Below are 26639 nucleotides of genomic sequence, written 5' to 3' on the forward strand. Positions count from 1 at the left end.
TAACTCCTAAATCCTTGAGATGAAAAGCTTATGAGGAACTTGATAATAAATGGATCAGAATTTGGAAACCATTGATCAGTTTGAACATTAGAAAATGAGAATGACAATTTGAGTACACAATACCACTTAGAAATATTTTACAAAACCTATCTAAATTTGATCATGCCTTCCAAGAAAGTCCAGAATGTGATCCTGAAGTCCAGAAAGACCAACCTAGTTTCTTTAACAGTTGCCAGGAAAAATAAAGGAGAGGGAACCTATAGAATGAACAGGTTTTAGGAATATGTCTACCAAATGTAACATGTGGATCTTGTTTGGGTCATGATTTTAAAAAGCCAATTGCAAAATATAAATTAAATAAGTATATATATTTGAGGCAGGTGAGGAAGTTAAGCCCTGCCCAAGTATTTGGTGATTTTAAAGAAAGGTGATAATGGTACAGTGATGATGGTACAATGTTTCTTAAAAGTTACCTTAATTTTTAGAGACATATACTGAGATATTTAGGGATGAAATGATATATCTGGGATTTGCTTAAGAATAATCTCGATTTGGGGATGTGTGCGTTGGGTGGAGACGGTGATGGAGCAAGATAAACTGGTAACCTGAATCAGCTAGTGGACACATGGGATTACATTATTAACTCTAATAATTTTCACAATTAAAAAATTATAACCCATGGGGTGCCTGCGTGGCTCAGTCAGTTGAGCGTCCGGCTTCAGCTCAGGTTATGATCTCACTGTTACTGGGTTCGAGCCCCGCGTTGGGCTCTGTGCTGACAGCTCAGAGCCTGGGACCTGCTTTGGATTCTGTCTCCCTCTCTCTCTGGTCCTCCCCGACTCACGCTCTGTCCTAGAGCCTTAAAATTATGTATTTATTACTTTAGATTGAAATAATCCTTTAAGGAACCGAGATCTAGCTTTTAAGCAAAGTATTTTTTGGATTAGATTGAAGTAATCTATTTGAAAATGAATGACACAGTAGTATTTGTGTCCTTATCAATAGAGACCATAGTCAGTTCAATATAATAGGTTACCCTTGTTGAAAAGAAAACCACAGGCCCCAGATGGAATCTCTTATTTTAAGGGCCCCACTTCAGCAAACCAAAACCATAATACCTAACCTACCTGCAGTTTCAGCCACCTGAGGAATGTAACCTTTAACCAGTCAACAAGGAATCCCTGGTCAGGACTAGGAAATTTACTGATAGACCTCTTCCATTCCCCTTAGGAGAGTGACCTTGTCTACAACAGTGTACTTTTTGCCAATAATTTCCTTTTTTTCCTTTTTTTTTTTTTTTTTTTGCCTTTAATAGTTTTTGTTTATTCTCTACACCCAAGATCGAGAGTCTCATGCACCACTGACTCAGCCAGCCGGGCACCACCACCGCCCCACTTCTGCCTTTTAAAAACCTTCCTTTTCCTGCAGCTCAAGAGAGCTCCTTTCTTTTTGCTAGATGGGATGCTTTCGTATTCATGAATTGGGCAATAAAGACAATTTGATCTTTTAAATTACTCAGTTAAATTTTTGTTATTACCTTGTAATGTGGCCTATGGCATAGTTTCTTAAAGCCCTTTCAAAGTAAGGCTGGACAAGGTGAGTAAAATGGATAACTGTTTTGACAGATAAAAAAACAACAACACTAGCAGGATTTCAACAGTACTGTATCTGGCTTCTCTTATTCTGGCCCTATGTTGCTGCCCTTTTGTGAGATGCCTACCTTCAGGAATTTTTTAATGTACCTATATTTTTAAGTAGAGAATACAGACTCCTCACTTTGGCATAAGGTCTTTCATGATGAGTCCCCTGGCCACCTCTCTACTCTCATTTCTGCCAATCCCCAAGAACACAAACAGTAAATCGGAGACTGAAAAACAATTAGAAAAAACCTCCACGCCTGGCACGGCAGTGCTGAGAAGGAAGCAACTGGTTATTATGCCTAAGACAGCGGAGGAGGGCAATCTATTGAATAAATAGGGATCACCTAGGCCCAGATGAAGTGTAAACGGGTCCCAGACAGAACGTCTTTGGGTGAAGTAACCAAGTTACAAAGGGCCAAGAGATTTCATGGGACCGAGTGAGGTTAGCAAGGCTGAGGTCTGAAGTGAATGGGGCAGTGAGCGGTGCTTCGGGCTCCACTCGAGACGGCACCTGACTGGGCCACATCTCGAGTCCCTTCCGGGTGCGGAGGCTGCCCGCGGGGAGACGTGGCAGGGGCGAGACGGGAGGTGCGGGGCGGGTGGCCAGCCGCCCGGAGGAGGACGCGCAGCGCGTGACCCTGCGGCGCGTCACGTGCGGCGTCGGCGGCCATGGCGGGAAGCGAGCCCCGCAGCGGAGGCAGCGCCCCGCCGCCGCACCACAGCGACTGGAGCCGGCTGGAGGCCGCCATCCTCAGCGGCTGGAGGAACTTCTGGCAGTCGGTGGGCAAGGAGCGGGCAGCGCCGAGGGCCTCCCAAGAGGAGGCGGACGAGGAGGCCAGTACCCTGACGCGGCTGCCGGTGAGTGGCGGCCACCGGACGCGGAGGACCGCGGGGCCGGGCCGGGAGGGGCGCCCCGCTCGGGCGGCCTTGGGGGCCTCGCCGCGCCCGGGCCTGGGTCTGTCCCGTCCTGCAGCCATTCCGGGCCGTGTCGTCACCTGGGAATAACGGTAGAGCAGAGACGCCGAGGCGTTGACCTTTGGTCCTCCGCCGCGGGACCGATGGTCGCGGCGGAACTCACCGCAGAGGGGGCGCCCCGCTAACCGGCCGGGTCATCCTCAGGTCTTCAACCCCGCAAAGCGAGTTTTGATACTGGAACGCCCTGACGTCATTCAGGAAAAGAGGAGACCACGCCAGACTTTGTGGGTAGCCTGGGGAAGCCTTCAGCGACTGTGTTCTCAGCGGCTCTCACCTCAGGTTCAGGGTCCAGAACCCCTGGGGGACCCCCCCCCCCCCCCCGGAAACACTCGGCTATGACGCTGTGGTTCTTCTCCCACCGCGTGTTTCAAGCACCGACCCTCACACTTCATTGAGAAGAAGTTACAGGCGCCTCGAGGGGCGACAGGCCACAAGAATTATACACCTCATTTATTGTTAAACTCTTCAGGCAGATGGGAAAATGGAGAGACGAAAAATTTTCTTCGAAATTATTAAACTCTGTATCTCGGCTGAACTCTTGACACCTGCCTGTGACATCTATCAGAAATTGAAAACTGCAGGCTTAGAATGCCTCCAAGGGTCTCCCTTTTATAGGGGTTCTTGGAAATAATAGATTTTATGGAGGCACTCAGATGACAGATTTATTCTTTGATTTGCTCTAATGACAAGATCAGAAGTTTGTCAGCTTCATAAAGATTTTATGTTGAAGGCTAGATTATTTCCTTAAGTAGTTTGTTCAAGTGAACGGTGTGGCAAAATATCCGTGAGAAATTAAGAATCTGGTTATTTTGCTTGAAAAATGAATGTTTCGGTGTGTCAAAAATTAAGTGTTCAGTTACGTTTCTCTTTTGGTGGCAGGAAATTAACTTCCAAATAGTAGATTTCATTAAGAATACTGACACACCGATCTTTGGTTATCTAGTATAATTCTTTACAAGTTTTGTAATTTATCATGATATAATCATTAAAAAGACAAACTCTTTGGTTGACCTTTGGTTTCCTAGTATAATAAAATAAATTTTATAATTTATTATCAGAAAACAATTTTCCAAGATAACGTTTTTCATGCCTTTTACCTGTTTGCTGTTTCCATTTCAGATTGACGTACAGCTATATATTTTGTCATTTCTTTCACCTCATGATCTGTGTCAGTTGGGAAGTACAAGCCATTATTGGAATGAAACTGTACGAGATCCAATTCTGTGGAGATATTTTCTGCTGCAGGATCTTCCTTCTTGGTCTTCTGTTGACTGGAAGTCTCTTCCAGATCTAGAAATCTTAAAAAAGCCTATATCTGAGGTCACTGATGGTGCATTTTTTGACTACATGGCAGTGTGAGTATCTAGTTTTATGAATTAAAAAGAAGATATTATATTTGACTATATTACGAGTCAATAGTGTAAATTAATCTTGGCTCTGCCACTAATTTGTTTCATGGAATTTGGGTCTAAGTGTCTTTTTTAAAAATTGAGGATTAAGTTAAATGACTTCCTTCATAGGACCCTTTCGTTTTTCACATGTTGTTATTTGCCTGTGGTGCCTGACTCTAGACTGTTTCAATAATTGTAGATAGTTCATATGCCAAGAAGTAAAACACTTGTTAAAATTTTCATTATCTATAGAATACTTGTTATTTTGTTAAATGATAAATACTTTTCTGTGTCCAGAGAAAGAATGATTAGCAATTAGAGACCAGTTCTTTAGCAGGAAAGAACAACATTCTCAAGATTCTGGGAAGTAAGATTTTGTTATCCAAAAGCACTGACACTTTTAAATATCGTGTAGCTGAGAGAATTAATGTTCTTGAACAATTGTAATGCATTGGATTCTATGAGGGGTGCTCTTTGTATGTTTACTTAACATGATTTTCACGCAATAAAGAAGGTATTATCCTTGTGTTACAGATGTGGAATTGAGGTTCAAAATGGTTATGGATTTGCCTAAGGTCATATAGCTTATAAGAGACTGTTCTGGTTGGAATCCTATCATGCTGCATTAAGCATATAATGTCATTGGGTCTGGATATAACCTCCTTTATTGAGGGCCCCACATTTAAGGCATGGTAAATAAAATTAAAAGATATTTGTGTTTTAGGTAAAGATTTTAGTAGCTATAGTATTTTTTTCATATTTTATTTAAGGTATTCGTATCTTTCCTTATTCTAATGCAGATGCTAAGTCTTGTGAAGCTACTTGATTAAAATGTATGTGTTATGTTATATATAATTTCAATAAGTGCTACTGTACTCTCACTTGCTAGTTGTTATTTCTACGTTGTCCCACAACAAGTATATCATGCTGTGGAACCAAATTTTCCCCAGGAATAGTAATAGTCATAGTAACTACCATTCATGATCATATAAAGTGTTTTTTTTTTTATTGAAGTATAATTAACATACAGTGTTATGTTAGTTTCAGGTGTATAATATAATGATTCAACAATTCTATGCACTTTTCAGGGCTCATCTTGATATGTGTACTCTTAACACCTTTTATATCACTCATCTCCCTACCAACCTCTCATCTGTCAACTACCAGTTTGTTCTCCGTATTTAAAAGTCTGTTTTTGGTTTTTTTTGGTCTCTTTTGTTTTGTTCATTTGTTTTGTTTCTTAAATCTATAAATTAATTTCTGATCCATACAACCCTGGGTTAATTGTTATTGCTTAAATAATGCAGATGAAAACTTAAGTTTAGACTGTAAGTGGCTTATATAAATAAAGTGGTAAGGTTTGGCTAGATCTACCTAGCCTCAAAGTAGATTTTTTTTTTTTCCTTCTTGAATTACAAGGTTCCTAAATAAAGATCATTATCTTGTTAGGTTAGTGACTGTCTCAACCAGCTTGATTTAGTTAAAGGGATTTAGGTTTTATTTTTATTTGGGTACTACGTTTTAATTTTTGCTAACATGTAGACTTGCTAATTTAGAAATTTATAGCTATTGAAAGAAACAGTTGTTTTTTTCACATGATTCTTAGTTGGCTAGGTTATCCGTAAGGAACATTTGAGCTTCTGTGTATATCTAACACTTTTTAAACTGTTCCATTAGAGGCTGTTAATAAGAGTACTTAAGAAATTTGATTAGGGGTACCTGGGTGGCTCAGTTGGTTAAGTGTCTGACTTCGGCTCAAGTTACGATCTTAAGGTTCATGGGTTCGAGCCCCACGTTGGGCTCTGTGCTGACAGCTCAGAGCCTGGAGCCTGCTTTGGATTCTGTGTATCCCTCTCTCTCTGCCCTACCCCACTCACACTCGCTCTCTCTCTCTCTCTCTCTCTCTCAAAAATAAGTAAGCATGAAAAAAAATTAAAAAAAAAAGAAATTTGGTTATATTGGTGGACTTAGTGATTTTTTTCTTTTTCTTTTTTTTTTTTTTTTTTTACATCTAGAGATACTTATGCTAACTATCCACGTAGTTTATCTTTAGTGTGCGGTTTTTTCAATCTTGGCACTACTGACATTTCAGACCAGGTGTTTAGACCAGTTGTCCTGTGCACTGTAGGATGTTTAGCAGCATCCTTTACCTCTGTCCACTAGATACCAGTAGCACCACCCGCTGACCCCCAGTTGTAATGACAAAAATGCCTGAGAGTCATAATGACAAAAAAAGGCTGAGAATCACTACTCTATGTAGTGAATTTTTTACAGCTGTAACAAGTGTTAGACCAAGTATTCCATGAGAAAAATCTAAATGAAAGATTAGAAAGTAAGTAACTACTTCCTGGGGAAAACTTTTTCAGCTTCTGGACCACTTCTACTCCCAGAGCGCCTTTGTTTTTTCCTGTCTGGCATTCAGCATACATACTATAATGGTATCTGTCCTCCATGTCCCTCCATGAGGATTCTAACTACATAATTATTATATCTCTTGGGTCTAGCAGGTTCTCAATAAACTATATATTGTTGAATGAATAACTGCCTAAATTCTTTTCTGTCCTGATTTTCTAATTGTGACAATTTTATATAGCTATAAAATGTGCTGTCCATATACAAGAAGATCCTTGAAATCTAGCCGTCCTATGTATGGAGCTGTCACGTCATTTTTACACTCATTGATCATTCAGAATGAACCACGATTTGCTATGTTTGGACCAGGTTTGGAAGAACTGAATACATCTTTGGTGTTGAGCTTGATGTCTTCTCAGGAGCTTTGCCCAACAGCTGGCTTGCCTCAGAGGCAGATTGATGGTAATTTTCTTGTTAATCTATAGTATATAATAACTAAAGCACTTTGAACTTGATACTTATGTTGAATAATAAATTAATTTTTAATTAATTACATCATTGATGTAATGAAATAATAGTAATTTGGTGAATAGGAGCCCCCTCCTTGGTCCCAGTGGGTTGAAAGAATTGATTTACTTTTTTATAAGAGGTGAGCTTTCCTTTATTTTCTCAAGTTTGTGTAATCCAGAATGTAAGATTATGTGAAAGTAAGTTATATGTTATCAAGATGTTTGTACAGTATTTACCATATGTTAAAAGAATGTTAACAGCAAAAATCATTCAGCATCTACTGTGTGCAAAGTACTTTGCTATATATTGGAATTTTTTTTTTTTTTAATTTTTTTTTTTTTTTTCAACGTGTTTTATTTATTTTTGGGACAGAGAGAGACAGAGCATGAACGGGGGAGGGGCAGAGAGAGAGGGAGACACAGAATCAGAAACAGGCTCCAGGCTCCGAGCCATCAGCCCAGAGCCTGACGCGGGGCTCGAACTCACGGACCGCGAGATCGTGACCTGGCTGAAGTCGGACGCTTAACCGACTGCGCCACCCAGGCGCCCCCTGGAATTTTTAAAAAGACCTCAATTAATACTTTCCTCTTCTTTCTATGAAAACGATAAGTTAGTTGGCATGCAGGAGATATAATAAACATACCTAACAGTATAATCTAGCTTATGCTTTCCTCATTCATTTATTGAGAGCACCTATTAGATACTAAAGGTGCAGAGATTTAAAACAAATATCAGCAATCTTTGTCCTGAAGATACTTAGTTTAGGTAAGGGCAGAGGCAAGTATGAAGGTGATTCGTGTATGGTATAATTAGCCTCCTGGGTAGAAAGATAAGGGTCAAAGAAGGCTCCATGTTGAACATGATGCCTTATTTGAGTCATTAAGATGAATTAAAAGAGGCCATTAAAAAAAGGGTAAAAGTATTATGAGCAGTGAGCACTACATTTCTAAAAGCACAAAATTCTGGATACATGTGACCTTTTGAAGTAGCTCTGTGTGTCTACAGTGGGGCTAGGTGAGAAGACACTTGTATGTCATGCTTAAGCATTTGGGAGCTGTCGAAAGATTTTTAAGCAGAAGAGCGAGATGATCAAGATTGTATTTGAGAAAGATCTGGCTTCTAAGTGGAAAATTGATTAGAAGAGGCTATAAAGATGTGGAGACTCATTAAGAAACCACTATAATACTGTGAAGAAAGTATGAAGGATACAGTGTTGACTGATTATGTATTGGCAGTATTTCTGATGTGGTTTTCATATTGGATGATGGTGCCATTCACTAGGATAAGGAAACACAGGAGGAGGAAGAGAAACTTTACAGAGATCTGTATAGGGAGAATGACAGCCACTCTTTGGAGTATGCTGACTTTGATAACTCTGGGAGATATAAGTAGAGATGCCCGCTATAAGCAATCCACTTGTGTGAAAGCTGCATTAGGGCAGGCTAGCTTTATTCTTGGCTGTCAGGCATGTAATAGACTGTCAACATGTATATTTGATGAATGAATGAACAAATGACTTTGTGGATTACTCTATGCATCCAGATCTTAAGAGTAAGATCTGGGTTAGAAATCAAGATTGGGAAATCATAGGGTGTCTGTGTGGACTTGAGAGTTTTTGAGTATAGAGAGGAATATTGTGAACCAGGTGCTGAAATCTTCAGTGAATGTTTAGAGGAAGGGGTTGTCAAATGTCATAAATGACATCCTAAATGTCATGGATATCATAAATGATGAGGCTGAGGAAGGGGAGATGGTCCTGCAGCTGAATGGTGTGTCCAAAAAGAGATGAAGTTTCAAAGAGAGCTGGTGAGTAATAGGACATGGAAGTGAGGAGTAAAGAGAACATTGACTCCACCTCTTTGTCCTGAGATATGAGAGGATAAGCAATTTTGTTAATTGAGAGTCTTCTGCAAGAAAAGCAGCATTTAAGGGCAGGCCAGTTTCAGATAAGGCTGTGTGAGGTGGAACACTTTAAGAAGAGGTTGGGGATATGGGGAAATTTGCTGATGATGAAATGTTAATTTTATTCTTCAGACAACAGCAGAAGTGTTTGTTTTGAAAATGCCAATCTAATTATGCCTCAAACGCCACAAGATCAGGGAAGAATAGAGGGATGGGTCATTGGCAAGGTGGTACAGAACAGCATGGAGATCATACTGGGCTGAGGTTAGATGTATTGAGAGGGTAATCTCTGGAAATTAAACTGAGAAAAACAAAAATCAGAGATATAGTAGAATTTGTTTCTTTGATCTCTTTGGGGATCTCTTTGGGGAATTTGTGTACCAGACCTGGTGGCCAGGGGACTAGGGTCATGCTTGCAGTCTCAGCCACCAGGATCTCTACCTATGTGTTGCCTGGAATGGTGACATAGGATGGCATGGCAGGTTTATTTAAGTAACTAGATTGGCTGTAATTCATGGATCGATGATATGAAAGGTGGAGTTGTCCTAAAGAGGTAAGTAAACGTGAGATTATATCAAGTTGTTTTTGAAGAGCGATGGCTTTGAAGGAAAGAGAAATAATTAGGCATTTTCAAGCCATCTTTCCAGTTGCTGTCAGAAGAGTGGACAGTAGGGGACAAAAGTGGATGTAGGAGACTGGTAAAAAGTGATTGCAAAAGTCCAGGTGATAGGTATGATAATTTAGACTAAAAGGAGGGAGTGAGGATGGAGAGAAATAGATCTAAAAGGACATTTACATAGCAAAAAGAAATAGAGCCATAGAAGAAAGAGGGATCTTTTCATAATGCAAGAGGAGAATCAGCTCCTGAGTGTTAATACATCCAAAGAAGGGAAGATGTTAAGAAAGAAGGAAAAATGACAATGTTGAATAATTCAGGTAAAGGTAGTAAGAAGCTAGTGTTTAGCTAGGAGTTTTACATATACAGTCTTATTTAATGCTTACAGTATCTCTAGGAAGTATGTATTTCTATATTTTGATGTCAAAACTTTGGCTCACAAAATATGACAATGTGTGACAAATGCAGATTATAACCCAAATCTAATTCCAAATTTCAGTATCTGCATATTTCCTCAATTTTCTGAGGTGATACTGGTGAGTCCCCATCAATTTATATGTATATATATATATTTAAAAAAATTTTTTTTTCTTAATGTTTATTTATTTTTGAGAGAGACCGAGACAGAATGTGAGTGGGTTAGGGGCAGAGAGAGAGGGAGACACAAAATCTGAAGCAGGCTCCAGGCTCTGAGCTGTAAGCAGAGCCCGACGCGGGGCTCAAACTCACGAGCTGTGAGATCATGACCTGAGCCGAAGTCAGACGCTCAACCGACTGAGCCACCCAGGTGCCCCGACTCCCCATCAATTTAAAAACATTTTCAGAAGGAGAAAAAAGCCATTTCACTGAATGTATGCATGGAGTATATGACTAATGAGAAACATAAAAGTTGGTAAATGAATCTTGAGGATAGATAGTAGCTGTTATGATGCAGCTGCTACTGATATGATACAGAAGGAAAGCTCTAAGCCTAGCAGTTCTTTGTTCTTTATCCATATTTTTATTGCCATATAAATGAAAATTGCATACTGGCATCTTTTCTTCAACATAAACATTTCATTTTATTCCAAAGCTGTGTGTAACTTGTCATGGACTTTTTAGTTGCTCATTTTGCTTGCACTGGGTAATTTTTTTCAATCTGATGTTTTTCTATATTTATTAATGACTTGTTTTGATAACTGAAATTTTCTTCTTTAGGTATTGGATCAGGAGTCAGTTTTCAGTTGAGCAACCAACATAAATTCAACATCCTGATATTATATTCCACTACCAGGTAAGGCTGCCTACTTGGTGGCCTACCTGAGGCATCAGGACTTCGATACTTTAGGGGGATGGTGCTTGTTTAGTGTCTGTTTATGTTTTATATTTACATTTTTCTTATAGAAAGGAAAGAGATAGAGCAAGAGAAGAACATACAAGTGCTGTTAACAAGATGTTCAGTCTACAGAATGAAGGAGATGATCAGCAAGGAAGCCGGTATAGTGTAATTCCTCAAATTCAGAAGGTGTGTGAAGTTGTTGATGGGTTCATCTATGTTGCAAACGCTGAAGCTCATAAAAGTAAGCATTATCTTATTTTCTTTTTAAGAGCACGTTTCTTTTTTTTCTTTTTTTGCAAAGCAAATAAGACATTTTTAGGCTTTACTGTGACTTTTTAAGCATATGATGGTTAATTTAATAAAAGTGATTCTATGACCATTACTGTTAATAGTGGGCTTTCAAACTTTGATGTGCATTAGGATCACTTGGGGAGCTTGTTAAAAACATACCTGCCTGATTCCTACTCTGATGGATTTTAATTCATAGATTTGGGTTGGTTCTTGGGCATCTGTTTTTTTAATGAGCACTTACAGAATTCTGATGCATATCAAAGTTGGATACTATACATAGTATTTCTTTGCTGTATGCTTCTGCACTTGTTATTGATGTTTTGTCTGCTTCTGGTTCTGTTCAAATAATTTATGCAGATAACTGAAAAATTTTTACCTTTGTTTCAGTTGTCCAGATAGATGTGTGGGGTGGAGTATTTAATTAAGTAGATTAGTTAACACTCACTACATATTCAGAATAATTGCCCTTCACATTGTTATTTAGGCATAAAATCAGAGTATTACTGGGTCACAAGCAAGTATTATAATTTTTCTCCAAAATCTTTTGTGAATAAGTTAGGGCATGAATATATAATACATTGTCCTCACTCAGAACAAGGTAGCAGTAGCCACTCAACTGCCGAAAGAATTTAAAGTTTATGATGCACTGAAGTTAACCACAGCAACAAAAGCTAAGTCCAGCTCAACTACTGACTGGTTGGACTCAACCACTGCATTAGTCACCTAACAGAAGAAGCAGCATGTCCATGTCTGGGAATAGATTTTCTTTACCTCAGTCTCTACTCTTCTTTTACATAAAACATTTAACATTAAATTAAAAATTATAAGACACAAAAAAATAAAAAATGACCCACTGTCCAGAGACAAAGCAATCAGTGGAATCAGACCCAGAGATGACCCAGATGTTGCCACTCTCAGGGACATTGAAATAACTATGATTAATGTGTTAAAGGATCTAGTGGAAAAAGTGGAAAATATGTGTGAACAGATAGGGATTTTCAGCAGAGGAGGAGGAAGTTATGAAAACATAAAATGGGAATGCTAAATGTGAATATATAACAGGTGAACGGGAAACAGGTGAACAGTTTCCTTAATAGATTTAAGGAAATAAACCTTTGGTGAACCTGAAGATAAATTAATTGAAATTATCCAAATTAAAACCTAGAGAAAAGAGGAGTGGGGAGCATCTAAGAACTGGAGGAACCCATCAAGGGAAACAACTGAGGGGTCAGCATACTTTTTCTTAAGAGGCCACATAGTAAATATTTTAGGTGTATAATAAGCCATATGATCTCTCACAGTTACTCAGCTCGGCTGTTAAAGTGCAAAAGTAGCCATAGGGAATTTATAGTGAATGGGCATGACTGTTTTAGAAAAAATTTATATTTATAAAAATAGATCCATAGAATGTAGTATTGCCAGTCCCTGATCTAACTCATACGTAACTGATCTTCCCAAAACATGAAGAAATAAAATAAGGAAAAAGAAATTTTTGAACAGATATTGGCCAAATGTATTTCAAAATAACTAAAAGACAACAGACCATAGATCCAAGATACTCAGAGAACTCCAAATAAATAAATAAATACAATACATAAGTAAAAAATACATCTAGATACATTATAGCCAAACTGATGAAAACTAAAGACTAAGATTATCTTGAAGGCAGTGAAAGCAAAAGGAAGCATACATAGAGAGGGCCAAAGATAAAGACACAGAATTCCTGAAAGAATTGCTGAAGGCAGTGAAGGGAAGTCTTTACAGTATTGTAAAGCAGGAAAAAACTTACATCCAGCAAAGGTACCTTTCAAAAATGAAGACAGAATCAAGACTTTCAGACAAAACCTGAGAAAGTTCATTATCTGCAGATTTGCATTACAAGAAATATTAAAGAAAGCTCTTCAAGCAGAAGACTGTGATACCAGATAGAAAATTGGATCTTAAAAAAAAAAAAGAAGAGGAGCCCTGGGATGGCTACACTGTTTCCATATATACATATGGACATATATATATATATATGTCCATATGTATATATGTCCATATATATATATGTCCATATATACATATATATCCATATATATATTTTCCCTTAATTTAACTTTTTTATAATTATGTGAAGGAAAAATAATAACAATTATCGTGGGGGCACCTGGGTGGCTCAGTCAGTTGAACGTCCGACTTCAGCTCAGGTCATGATCTCATGACTTGTGAGTTCGAGCCCCACGTCGGGCTCTGTGCTGACAGCTCAGAGCCTGGAGCCTGCTTTGGATTCTGTGTCTCCCTTTCTCTCTGCCCCTCCTCTGCTTGCATGCTGTCTTTCTCTCTCTCAAAAATAAAAAAAAAAAACATTAAAAAATAAAAAAAATAATGTATTGTGGCTATATGATATTTTTAAGATATATAATAATACAAACAGCATGGAAGAGAACAAATGGAAATTCACTGGTACAAGGTTCTCCTATATGTAAAGTTGTATAATACTAAGTAGACTGTTACAAGTTAAAAATGTACATTGTAAATCCTTGAGCAACCACTAAAAATGTGAGAGAGGTACAATTAAATAAGTCAGTAGTTAAGGTAAAATGGAATCATTACAAAACACAGTTCAAAGAAGGTAGGATAAAGGAACAAAGAACAGATGGGACAAGTAAAAAAATCTAAGAGATCTATGATAGATTTAAATGGACCCTGTTGATAATCACATTATAATGTTCATTCATTTTCTATTAATATATAACAAATTCTCTCCAACCTAGTGCTTAAAACAACACCTGTTTATTAGCCTATAGTTCTCTATATCAGAAGTTTGCACAGCTTCTTCTGGTTGGGTTCTCAGCTTAGGGTTTTACAGGCTGAAATCAGGGTGAGATGGGTTGCATCACTTTCTGGTGGCTCTGGGGAAAAATCTGCTTCCTAACTCACTGAAATTATTGGCTGAATTCCGTTCCTTACTGTTGTAGGACTGAGCTGTTTTCTTACTGACTGTCAGCTGGGGCTGAATCAGCTTTTAGAAGCTATCTTCATTTCTTGCCTTGTGACTCCCTCTTGTCTTCAGATTCAGCCAATACAGAATCTTTCTCACCAAGAGAACTTCATCTCTTCTCTTAGGTCAGCTTCACTGAGGATAATCTCTCATTCTTGAAGTCATATTTGTCTTATCATGTAGTCTGCTCAGGGCAGTGATATCCCATCACTGATTCTAGATTCCTCCCACACTTAAAGGGTAAGAGATTATACAATGGTGTGAATCATTGGGAGACCTTTTAGAATTTTGACTACCTCACAATGTCAATGATTTATACACTCCAAAGAAAGGCAAAGATTGCTAGTTTTAATAAAGAGCTGGATTCAACTATATGTTTAAATTGTTTAAACTAAGGCCTTTGAAAGAAAGGGTAGTTTTAGCTACAAAATTTGTGAGAGGAAAATATCTATATCAAAGTATTTTTATTTTCAAACTGTAAAGACATCTGAATGGTACTGTGACTATTTTTGCCCTCTAATATTACCAAAATTCCTATCCTTGAAGACTACTTAATGTAATTTTATGATAGATCGTAAATGAACAGCTGTAAATAAACAGCAATAGAGGCACTTTATTATGTTTGGATCCTGGTAATTTTTTTTTATTTCCTTGTTTTGTTTATTTTAAAAATCACTATAAGTAATGCAAATTAAGGGTTTTGACTACATTCTCTAGGACATGAATGGCAAGATGAATTTTCTCGTATTTTGGCAATGACAGATCCAGCTTTTGGATCTGCAGGAAGACCTATGCTGGTTTTATCTTGTATTTCTCAAGCAGATGTAAAAAGAATGCCTTGTTTTTATTTGGCTCATGAGCTGCGTCTAAATCTTCTGAACCACCCATGGATGGTAAGGTCTTACTTTCTCTGGTGAGAAAAATCTTATTTTTATTTTTCACTATTCTCTATTTGATTTTATTCTTTCCTACTCATTCTCTTTAATGAAATCACATTCTAAAGTTAGTTTTAATAGCTTAATCAGTGGGAGATAGTCAGTTGGTATCACTGTTTCACCTGATCAATTTGTTCTCTACTTGCCTTTCCTACCATAGATACAGTAAATCAGTTGGCCATTGTTTTGGTTTTTTTTTTTTGACGTTGGTGTCATGTTTTTTTTAAACATGAATGTAATATGCTCTAACGGTCATCAAAAATACAAGTTCTGTCTTACTATTTCTTGCTTTCCAAATTTTATTTTAATCATGGAACCCTTTCTTCAATGAAACCTTACATGAAAGCTCCTAGGTAAAATAAAGAAAAGTTAAAATTGGAAATACTTATGCTTAAAAAGTTACAGGATTTTCTTCCTTCCTCCCCCTACACCTTCCACGGAGCCCTGAAGACTCTTTGGAACACAGTTCGAAAACAACTGATAAAGGCGTCCCTTCCTGGGTGGTGGGAGTTTTAGCTTACCATTAAGAAGAGTGGCAGTCTTTAAAAAAAATTTTTTTTTAACGTTTATTTATTTTTGAGACATAGAGAGACAGAGCATGAACGGGGGGAGGGTCAGAGAGAGAGAGGGAGACACAGAATCTGAAACAGGCTCCAGGTTCTGAGCTGTCAGCACAGAGCACGACGCGGGGCTTGAACTCACGAACCGCGAGATCATGACCTGAGCCAAAGTCTGACGCTTAACCGACTGAGCCACCCAGGCGCCCCAAGAAGAGTGGCAGTCTTAAAGACACGTTTTTGCAACTGGATATCACATTTATCATCTGAGTAGCTGGATTCTTTCAAAAATGTTTTAGTTTTCAAAGTGGATATTTTGGAGACTTTTTTTTTTTTTCTGATACAAACAAGTCATTGAAATGATAGTTTTTCCCATTCCCAAAGCTGAGTTCTAAGATACGTAATAAGCCTCATATTGGTAATAAATTATAGACATAAGAGAAGATCATATTTTTTTATCTAAGTTACATAGAAGACAAAATTTGAATGACTCACCCAAAGTTTATTGGGATTTTTTAAACTGTATTCTTTTGTTAATATCTAGAAAAATGTTTCTTTTAATCACAAGATTTTGGACTCAGTTTCTTACAGTGATCTCTCTTATCTGCTCATAGGTCCAGGATACAGAGGCTGAAACTCTAACTGGTTTTTTGAATGGCATTCAGTGGATTCTTGAAGAAGTAGAGTCTAAGCATGCAAGATGATCCTTCTTTTAGACCTTGAGAACTGAAACCATTTGAAACCTGTTACTAAGGTCATGATGTGGATATTTGCTCAGTCAGCTCATTTTGTCCTGCCTTTTTGCAGGTGGGCTTTATATTGGAACAGCTGTAGCTGCTATGTTTTTTACATAATTTTTACTTTTTACTTTAAATCAATTACAAGAAAAAAACTTTCAGTGCTAGTATTTAGCCCCAAAATGAACCCTTTAAGATTTTTTTGATAACTTTTATATTTTTCTTTTTTAAAATATTAAATTCTAGAAAAAACAAGTTTGTACCTCTGTCATTCCTTGTGATTTCTCTTTTCAGTTCAGAGATTGCCCTGGTGGAAAATAACAAATTTGCCAAATTTTCTATAGGTTCTTTTCAAGGGTCCTTAACTGGTTATCAGAAGTTTTTATGTATTCTTAATAAATATATTCCTTATAGGCTGGAATATTCTTTGGAATTGCATTTAATATTACGGTCATACAACTTCTGGGTTTTCTCCTGAGACAGTAGAAATTAACTTGGTATCATATTTCATACTAATTACGTGAAAATAACTTTCCTGGAAGTTCTTGCTATTTCAGATAACTTTGAAGGCTCATAAGGTTCTAAAGTCAAATTGTATTCCATCCTCCTAGAGAAAACATTCCATTAAGGCCTGTTCATAAGACTTCCTCACAAATTGCACTTTGCAGAGGAAATGTTACAGCTTTCCTGTCACATTGGAAGTGAGGAATTTTAAGATTGTAATAAAAAGAGCATAGTATTTGGGTTAGCATTAGGGTTAGTGTTAAAAAAAAAAGTGTAGTAGTATTAGTGGTGCTGGACCCAAGATATAGCCTACAACCTATGAGTGGGTGCTGCTCCAAAAAAGGTAACTCCTGTGTCTTGGGTACACTCATCCAGAACTTGGTTTCAGCAGCATGGTAGTCGGGGGCTGGATGGGAAATGCTAACATCCTGCTCCTGGAAAGATATTTCTCCAACTTAGGTAGTATGGTTTTGCTTCCTTGGCTGCCACGGTCTAGACTGGCGTTTCCATCTTGCTGAGTTAGAGGAGGGAAGGAGGCAGTGAGTCTTGGCTCAAATCCCAGACACTTGATGTTCTTATTGAGTTTTAGTAGACTTTTAAAAAATGCTTCTTCATTTACTGTATGCTTTGGGGACCATTTACAGAGTCTTTAAATGGTTGTTTGTTTAAAAATAATTTTCTCCAGTTTCTCTAGGGAGCTATTCCATGGAATTCCTTATGTTATTATGCCAAAAGTAGATCTCCTTATTTTGCTTTTATTATTTGTAGTTTGTCACCTCATTGATTTCTGATATTGGTAACTTATGTCATTTTTCTTCTTGAGCAGTCTGGCTGAAATTTTATTCTCAAACACCTTTTGGTTTTTATTGATTGATTCTGCATTTCAATGATTTATGCTCTAACTTCTCTTTTTCTGCTTTAAAATTTTTTTGAACTTTCATTTTCTCTTTTCTAGTTCCTTTTTTTCATTTCTATTATTTAAGATAGAAATTTAGGTCATTGATTCTCATTTTTTTTAAATAAGCATTTAAAGCTATCTATTTTCTCCTAAGCCCTCTATAGCAGCATGAACACATTTTGAAATATTTTGTATTTATTATTATGCAGTTAAAATATATTCTAATGCCTTGAGATTACTTTTCAATCCATGGATTATTTAGTATTGTTTTAGTGTTGTTTAATATCTATTACCTATATATTTGGTAATTTGTCAATATTTGCTATTGACATGTAATTAAATCTCTTTTTTCAGAGAGCACACTCTAAAATTTCAATCTTTTTAAATTTGTTGAGTCTTGCTTTGTGGCCCAGCTTTATGGTCTATTCTGGTGAATATGCTACATGAACTTGAAAAGAATTTATATTCTGTAGTTGTTAGGTAGAATATTTTATAGCTATCTATTATCTCAAAACCATTGATAAATTTCAGATTCTATATTGGCTACATTAATTTTTCTTAAAGATTTTATGTTTAACTAATCTCTACATGCAACATGGGGCTCAAACCTGCTAAACTGAGATCAGGAGTCACATGCTCCACTGACTGAGCCAACTGGGTGCCCCATATTGATTTTTATATAGTTGTATCAGTTACCAATAGTCATTAAAATTCTTAAGTATGGGGTGGGAGGGAGGGGAGGGTGGGTGATGGGTATTGAGGAGGGCACCTTTTGGGATGAGCACTGGGTGTTGTATGGGAACCAATTTGACAATAAATTTCATATATTGGAAAAAAAATTCTTAAGTATGATTATAGAATTGCCTATTTTTCCTTTTAACTGTCAGCTTTTGCTTACTGAGTTTTGATGATGGTTTAAGGTGCACATACGTATATGACTTTTATTTTCCTGATGAATCGATCCTTCTATCATTATTAATAATGGTCTTTTTGCCGATAACACTCATTGGGTTTGAAACCCATTCTCTAATATTAATATAACCCCTTCAGGATTTAAAAAACGAAACACTGTTCTCATGGTATATCCTTCAAAATCTGTCTTTAAATTTTAAGTGTATCTCTTGCAGATAGAATATAGCAAGTTTTGCTTTTTCTTTTTTCCATTCTGGCAATACCTACATTTTAATTAGAATGTTTAGGTCATTTACATCTAATGTAATTATGGATAGGATTGGTTTCAGATCTATCATTTTATTATTTGTTTATCCCCTCTTTACTATTGTGTCTATTCTTTCTGTTTTGGATATTTCAGTGTTTTTTAGAAATCAATTTAAGTTTTTCTGTTAGCTTTTTTTAGCATGTCTCTGAATTTTTTAGAGGTTGCTGTAGTGATTGCAGTGTATTTCCTTAGCTTTTGAAAGTTTTCTTATAGTTAACATTGTTCCAATTTGTATAATATGTAGAAATGGTGTAACTGTGTAAGTTTTATTCTTCTCACCACTTTTTGCTACAGCTGTTAAATGCATTATACCGGCATATGTTATAAATCCCAGAAGACAGTGTTAATAGATTTTGCTAAAACAGTCCATATATATTATAAGGAAATTAAAAGAAGAAACATTTTACAAAATAATGAAAGTGGTCTTATATTTTTTTAAGATATATAAAATACTGGGTTGACATTTTTATTCTTTCAGCCCTCTCAAGATGGTTTTTTGTTCTCTTCTAAGCTTTGTAATTTCTGATAAAAAGTTATTTACTAATTACATCTTTATTCTCTTGCATGTAATTTACCCCTTTTTTTTCTTCTTCTTTCATGTTTACTTTTTATCTTGGCTTCCAGCAGTTTAACTACAGTGTGCCTAGATATGGCCTTGTTTATTATTATCCATCTTGGGAGTTACTAGGCATATTGAATATTGAAATTCATGTCATTCACCAAGTTTGTGAAATTTTTGGTCACTATTTCTTCAAATATATTTTCCTCCCCATTCAGTTTTCCTCCTTGGATCTATATTGTGTAACATATGCGTTAACATAATTCGTTATTATTTTAACCTGTTTCTGAGGCTTTGCTCACTGTTTTCAATGGCGTTTTTTTTCTCTGTTATTCAGTTTGGATAATTTCAATTGATTTATCTTCAGGTTTTCAAACTCTTATTTTTATCTATGTTTTGTTAAATCAATCTTGTGATTGATTATAATTTATTATTTTATTGGTTCTATAATTTCCTTTTGGTTCTTTTTTTTTAATTCTATTTTTCTCAGACTTCCTTTTTTTTTTTTTTTTTTTTTTTTTTCATTGAGGGCATATGTTCCTTTACATCAGTGAGAGTGGTTGTAATAGCTCCTTTAAAATCCTATCTGGGGCACCTGGGTGGCTCAGTCATTAAGCGTCCAACTCTTGGTTTTGGCTCAGGTCATGATCTCATGGTTTGTGAGTTCAAGCCCCGTGTCTGGCTCTGTGTTGACAGCGTGGAGCCTGCTTGGGATTCTCTCTCCCCCTCTTTCTGTCCCTCCCCTACTCTCTCTCTCTCAAAATAAATAAATAAACTTAGAAAAATTAAAAAAAAATATTGTCTGCCAATTCCATATCTGGAAGGGCTGGTTTTAAAGGTTGGTTTTCTTTTATGAAAGGAATGGGTGCCATTTTCATTTCTTTTGTATCTTGCAAATTTGTATTAATATGAATGATAAGTTGTTGAGATTCTAGCTTCTGCTATTTTTTTCCAGTAAGTGTTATTTCTGTTGTTTAAACAATTAACATGGTTAAACGTAAATTGCAAACTCTGTTTCTTGGGCAACAGTTCCACATTCAGTTTATCTTTTTTCTCCAAATGAGCACCTTAAGTTGGTCTTTCACACAAAGTTTAGCCAAAGATATAGACAGAGAATTTAGTGATTTTTTTTTTCCCCTGGAGTTTTCTTTTCTGAGATGACTTCTTTCTTGGCCTGAACAAAATCAAGACATTTTTCTGCTTTTCAGATCTGCTCTCTTGTCTTTTCCCAGAATTCCTGTTGAGGGCTCAACAGTTTATTTTCACATTTGGAGTTCTTACATTTGCAATTTGGTATATCAAACATAGTGTCATGAAAAGTGTCAGTGTTGGGAGGTGCTTAGATGGCTCAGTCGGTTGAGCATCGGACTTCAGGCCATGATCTTGCAGTTTACGGGTTTGAGCCCCACATTGGGCTTTGTGTTGACAGTGTGGAGCCTGCTTGGGATTCTCTGTCTCCCTCTCTCTCTCCCCCTCCCCCACTTGTGTTTTCTCTCTGTCAAAAATAAACATTTAAAAAAAGTGTCAGTGGTATTTTTCTTATCCAACAAAATTTATGACAGGCCTGCTGTTCCACCCACACCTACCCAGAATAGGCAGTTGGTCCCATAAAAGCAACAGTTCTTTGAGCACCAAAGAGACCTGTTTTATCCTTGGAATTTATTTAGACTTTTTGTACTTACTGCTCTTTGATGGCTTAAAGTATAATTTTCATTTTATTCTGTTTTCTTATTGCTGTAACTATCATTTGTGACCTACATTCTATCTGAAAGTAAGCAAAATTCTTAGCGGTTTTTATACTGTCTCTTAAACACCTTATCATTTCTAGATCAGTGTTTATTTGTCAAAAAGTTTCTAGCATTATGTATACACAGTAGCTGGACTATATTGATCATTACTATACATTGAGAAGAGTTCTCATGTCTTATTTCCCCTTGATTTTCTGTATTATTTGATTTTTACTATAAAGTATGAGGACTTTTTATTTTTTATTTTTTCCTCTCAAGGAAATTATATTTGCCTTCACATTCTTTGATCCTTGGAAGAAGTCCTCAGCAACTTTTCATAACATTTCAGATCTGACCCTTGCTACAGTCCCAACAAATTAAATATATTTAAATTTAAAATATTACAGTTGATTATTCTTTCTACACAGTTGTATAAGAATGTTAGAAGTAGCATAACTAAGTCATGAAGTGCATAGACCTTAAAACCAGATTGGTCTGAGTTCACACCCTAACTATAGTACTGTGTGATCTTGGGCACATTTCTTCTATATGGCTGAGTTTCCCTAATTGTAAAATGAAAATACCTACTTCATAAAGTTCTTAAAAGACTTAAATAAATTAATATTTTGAACCACTAAAGACTGTCAGTTGTACAAAAAAGTGCTCTAAGATAGTTTGTCCAATAAGTTTCGATGTACAGCACAACACCATTATCAAAATGAGTTTTTATTTTTATTTATTTAAAAAAAATTTTAGTGTTTATTTTTGAGAGAGAGAGAGAGAGGTAGGCACAGAATCTAAAGCAGGCTCCAGGTTCTGAGCTGTCAGCACAAAGCCCAATGCGGGGCTCGAACTCAAGAACCGTGAGATCATGACCTGAGCTGAATTGGATGCTTAACCGACTGAGCCACCCAAGGGTCCTTGAGTTTTTATTTTTAGTCTCATAAGAAAAACCTGCTGTAAAAATCCACATTTACTTAAGAAAGCTTATAAAATGTAACAGTAGATGGATCTAGTAAAATAACTCCACGAGAATGTAAGGCTCTTGATTTTTTTCCCCCACAGAACTATAGAAATTTTAGTTAAAAAGTTGGCAAAGGAATACTTAATTTTTCTGTTTGCCATGATTAGCACTGTCAGTTTTACACCAGAGTACATTGAAGGCCATTTTCTGTTTTCTACCTTGTAAAGCACAAAGTCTTAGCTTGTTTGTCAGATGTTGCTATAACAGAAGACTATTAAATTCTGAAAAATGTGACAGTGCTGTCTCTAGATTTCCAGAAGGTGGCACGATTGCCTCATACAGAAAGAATTTGTTCCCTCCCTCTCAAAAACAGCTATTTCAATTTAACTTTTACAATTTTGATTAGATTAGATTTTCAGTAGCATTTTCTGAAGTGTATTCTAAAAGCATAGTAATTTTCTTGATAACTATACTTCCTTAGTGAGCATTTTGTAATGTACATAATTGTTGAATCACTGTTGTGCATCTGAAACTAATATGTCAACTATACTTCAGTTTAAAAAAAATCAGAAAAGAATCTAAAGATGTTTCTCCGAAAGAATAAACAAATGACCAATAAGCATATGAAAAAATACTCAACATCATTAGCCGTCAAAGAAATACAAATCAAAATCACAATGAGATACCGTTTCACACCCACTTGGATGACTAATAAAAAAGACAGATACTAACAAGTGTTAGGGAGGATGTGTAAAAATAGAAAAACATACCTTTTTGGTTAGAGTAATAACTTTGGAAAATGATTTGGCTGTTTCTCAGTATGTTAAAGATGGTGTTAGTTACTATATGAACCAGCAATTTTAGTCCTAGGTATATACCTAAGAGAAATGAAAATGTGCATACAAAAACTTGTATATAAATGTTCATAGAAACATTATTCATAGTAGTCAAAAAGTGAAAACAATCCAAATGCCCATCATCTGATAAATGGATAAAATTCTGTATATCCATACAATGGAATATTATTTAGCAATAAAAGAGTGCTAATATGGATGGATCTTGAAGACATGGTAAGTGAAAGAAGCCACTCACAAAGGACCACATATTAGTTCATATATATGAACTCATTTCATATATATGAAATATTCAGAATAGGCAAGTTTGTAGAGACACAAAATAGATCATTGGTTGCTAAGACTGGGAGAGAAGGTGATGGAACCGTGGGGTGGATGGCAATAAAATTTCAAACATCCGTCTAGACTCTTGAATTTTTTTCTTGGATAGTTACACTACATGTTGCTGAGTGTCGGTAGCCAATTCTGGGGTCATGTGTGCTTTTTTCTTTGATGTGAAAACAACCTGTAATTAAGTAAAAAATCTAGGCTAATTACTAAATGAAGTAGAAAGTATAGGAACTACTAATAAATTGTTTGATTCATTATAACTGTATAGGCCAGTATTAATCAGCCTGATTTTTCTAGGTTATTATGAACATTATTTAAGAACCATTTGAGTATTTTTTCTGTGAGCTTTCTGATCATGTCTTTTGCCTATTTTCTATTGGACTTTTTTTCCCTCAAAATTTTTTTTCAATATATGAAATTTATTGTCAGATTGGTTTCCATACAACACCCAGTGCTTTTAAAGCACTCTTCAGATATCAGGATGGTGAATCTTGGATGATACAAATGTTTTTACCCAGTTTATCATTTGTCTTCTGATGTTGTATTTTTCCCGTACAAAACTTTTTAATGTCTAATTTATTAACACTCTTTTTTTTTTGTATCTACATTTTGTTTCATAGTTAAAAAAATGCCTTACCCACAAACAGGTTATAAAGAAATATACCCATATATATTCTTGTACTTGTGTTATTTCATATTTTACATATAAATCTTCTATCTATTTGGAATTTATTCAAGTATATTGTGAAGTGTGAATCCAATTTTATCTTTTTCTAAATTGATATAATTGTTGCATAATTTATTAAAGTGCCCATATTTTCCTCAGTATTTTGAGCTACCATACTCATTCAACACTAGATTTCTTTACGTAATTGAGTATGGCCTGTTTTGTTTTTTCAGTCTGCTTCTCTATATGCTCTAATGCCATACTATTAAACTTATAAAGGACTTTTCATGTGTTCTAATATCTGATAGGGCATGGCTTCATCATTTCTCTTTTGAAAGGTTTTCCAAAGTATTCTTAAATACTTACTGTTCCATATAACCTTTAATATTATCTTTGTTAAACAAACCCCAAAAAACCTTGTATATTGGGAATGGGATGTATACACACACACACGTACATATGCATACATATCTTACATATATATGTAATACTTTGGAGAGAAACTACATAGGATGTTGTCTCCTTTCCAAGAAAATAGATGTGTTTCCATTTATTCAAAACAGGTGTGTTTTTAAATTTTCCCTAGGTACATTTTGCACATTTCTGGTTAAGTTTATTTTTAATAATTTTATCTTTATTGTTGCTATTATAACATTATGTCTTCTACATGATTATTTATATATATGAAAATTGTTGATTTTGTGTATTAAATTGATATCCTTATACTTTATTATTTGACTTAGTTTCTTATTAATAATTCCTTGGATTTTCCAGATTTACAGTCATATGATCTGCAAACAGGAAGTTTTACTTTTTTTTACAATGCTTAATCTTCTATTTGCTTTTGCATTGCTAATACTGCCAGTATAATGTTAAATAATACTAAGACAATGGACGTTCTTCCTTACCCTGTTCCTCATCCTGGTGGGAATGCTTCTTGTCAGAAGTTTCCCATTATGTAAGATACTGGCTTTGGGAGTGATGTTTAATAATCATGTTAAGAACATATGCAAAAAATATTATTAAGTGCTTTTTAAAAATGAGGGATAGGTGTCAAATTTTGTCAGAGGCCTTTTTAGTTTCTATGGTGATAATCATATGATTCTTCTTAAATTACTTACAGGGTAAAATAAATTAAATATTGAACCATCCTTACAATTTTGGGATAAATCTCTCTTGCCTCATACTGTATTATTTCTTTTACAGTATTAATATCTTTTGCTAATATTTGTTTAGGATTAGTTTTTTGCTTCAATATTTAGAAATGAATTCATAAGAATTTAAAAAATATATAATATCTTTATTAAGTTGATGTATTAGTGTTATACTTGCTTCATAAAAATAATTATAAAATTTTTCTTTTTTCTATTCTCTGAGACAGTTTAGGTAGTATTGAGAGAACATGTGATTTTGATATTTTGGTAGAATTATTCTGTGAAAACATCTGGTTCTGATTCCTTTATTACAGTAAAGTTTTTTGCTAATATTCTCTACTTATTCTATGGAAATTGGTTTGTTTAATCTTTCTCTATAGGATTCAGTTTTTCCTAAGAAATTATTTATTTTATCTAGATTTTTCCAGTTTATTTGCATAGGTATTTATAAACTACTGTCTTATGATTTTAAAATAAATCCTGTTTCAAGATAAATTTTTCCTTATCATGCCTTATTTTGTATTTGTATGCTTTCTCCTCCTACCCCCCCCCCCCCCGCCTTGAAGAGTTAATACTTTGTACTATTGCTTATTTTTTCAAGAACTAGTATTTTGATTTATGCAGCATTTTGTTATCCTTTTTTATACCTCATTAATATCTGCTGTTATTTTTGTTCTTATACTTCAGGTTTATTTTACTGTACTTATTCTAACTTTCTTTGTTGGGAATTTGATTATTTTTATTCTTTCATTTATTCTTTCATTTGATTATTTTTGTTTATTGATTTAAGTGTTTAAGGCTATACATTTTCTTCTGTCACTGCTTTTATTGTATTACATAGATTCCTTAATGTAGAGATTTTATTATCAAGCTTCTTTAGAAATTTAGAAATTTTGATTTTTATTTCTCTATTTTTAAAGAATTATTTAATAGAAGGTTTAAACATTTTTATTGAAGGGTATTTCATTGAAAAGTCTTTGTTTTCTGTTTTTAATTAATTTCTAGTTATTTTATAATCAGAGAATGTGATATTAATTTCATTTTATGAAATGTACAACAGTTTTTGGTGAGCTTATAGGTGGTCAAATTTACTGAATGCTTTATGTGTATTGAGAAGAAAGTATGTTCTTTTTTTACATGTGTCAGTAAGATCCACTTTATCTTTAATGTTTATTTAAACATTATTAACTTTATTTAATGTTATCTATATTTTAATGTTTTTTATTCTTTTTTGATTTTTTTTCAGTGAGAGTGAAGTATTAAACCCATTGTTATTATAGTTTTGTCTTGTGTTTTCTGTAATTTATACTTTGTTAAGGAAGTTACTGCATTATATGGTGAATATATATTCATAGCCATTGTTTCTTCACTGTGAATTAGATCCTTTAGCATTATGAAGTAAGCTTCTTGTCTTATTTAATATTTTTAAGCCTAAAGTATCCTGTGTGGAATGTCAAGATTTCTTATTCACTTGGATTTATCTGGTCTAGCTTTTCTTTTTTTTTTTAATTATTATTTTTTTTAACGTTTATACATTTTTAAGAGGCAGAGAGAGA

General features: G+C 35.4%; 1 protein-coding gene across 6 annotated transcripts in view; it reads left to right on the forward strand.

The window, feature by feature from the left end:
- The first annotated feature begins 2250 nt into the window (after window positions 1-2250).
- Window positions 2251-26639, forward strand: part of FBXO4 (F-box protein 4) — a 54694-nt gene continuing 30305 nt past the window's right edge. The window contains exons 1-7 of one of the 6 annotated variants that reach the window (XM_053906957.1): window positions 2253-2498; window positions 3735-3970; window positions 6600-6820; window positions 10584-10659; window positions 10770-10945; window positions 14798-14871; window positions 16085-16628. In XM_053906957.1, the coding sequence (XP_053762932.1) occupies window positions 2310-2498; window positions 3735-3970; window positions 6600-6820; window positions 10584-10659; window positions 10770-10945; window positions 14798-14871; window positions 16085-16174 (1062 nt within the window). In that variant the 5' untranslated portion in view covers window positions 2253-2309 and the 3' untranslated portion in view covers window positions 16175-16628. The other 5 variants (XM_019464273.2, XM_019464271.2, XM_019464272.2 and 2 more) reach the window with 5 other exon arrangements.

The sequence above is a fragment of the Panthera pardus genome, unplaced genomic scaffold (genome assembly GCF_024362965.1).
Source record: "Panthera pardus isolate Hobbes unplaced genomic scaffold, ASM2436296v1 HiC_scaffold_2, whole genome shotgun sequence".
NCBI classification, from domain to species: domain Eukaryota; kingdom Metazoa; phylum Chordata; class Mammalia; order Carnivora; family Felidae; genus Panthera; species Panthera pardus.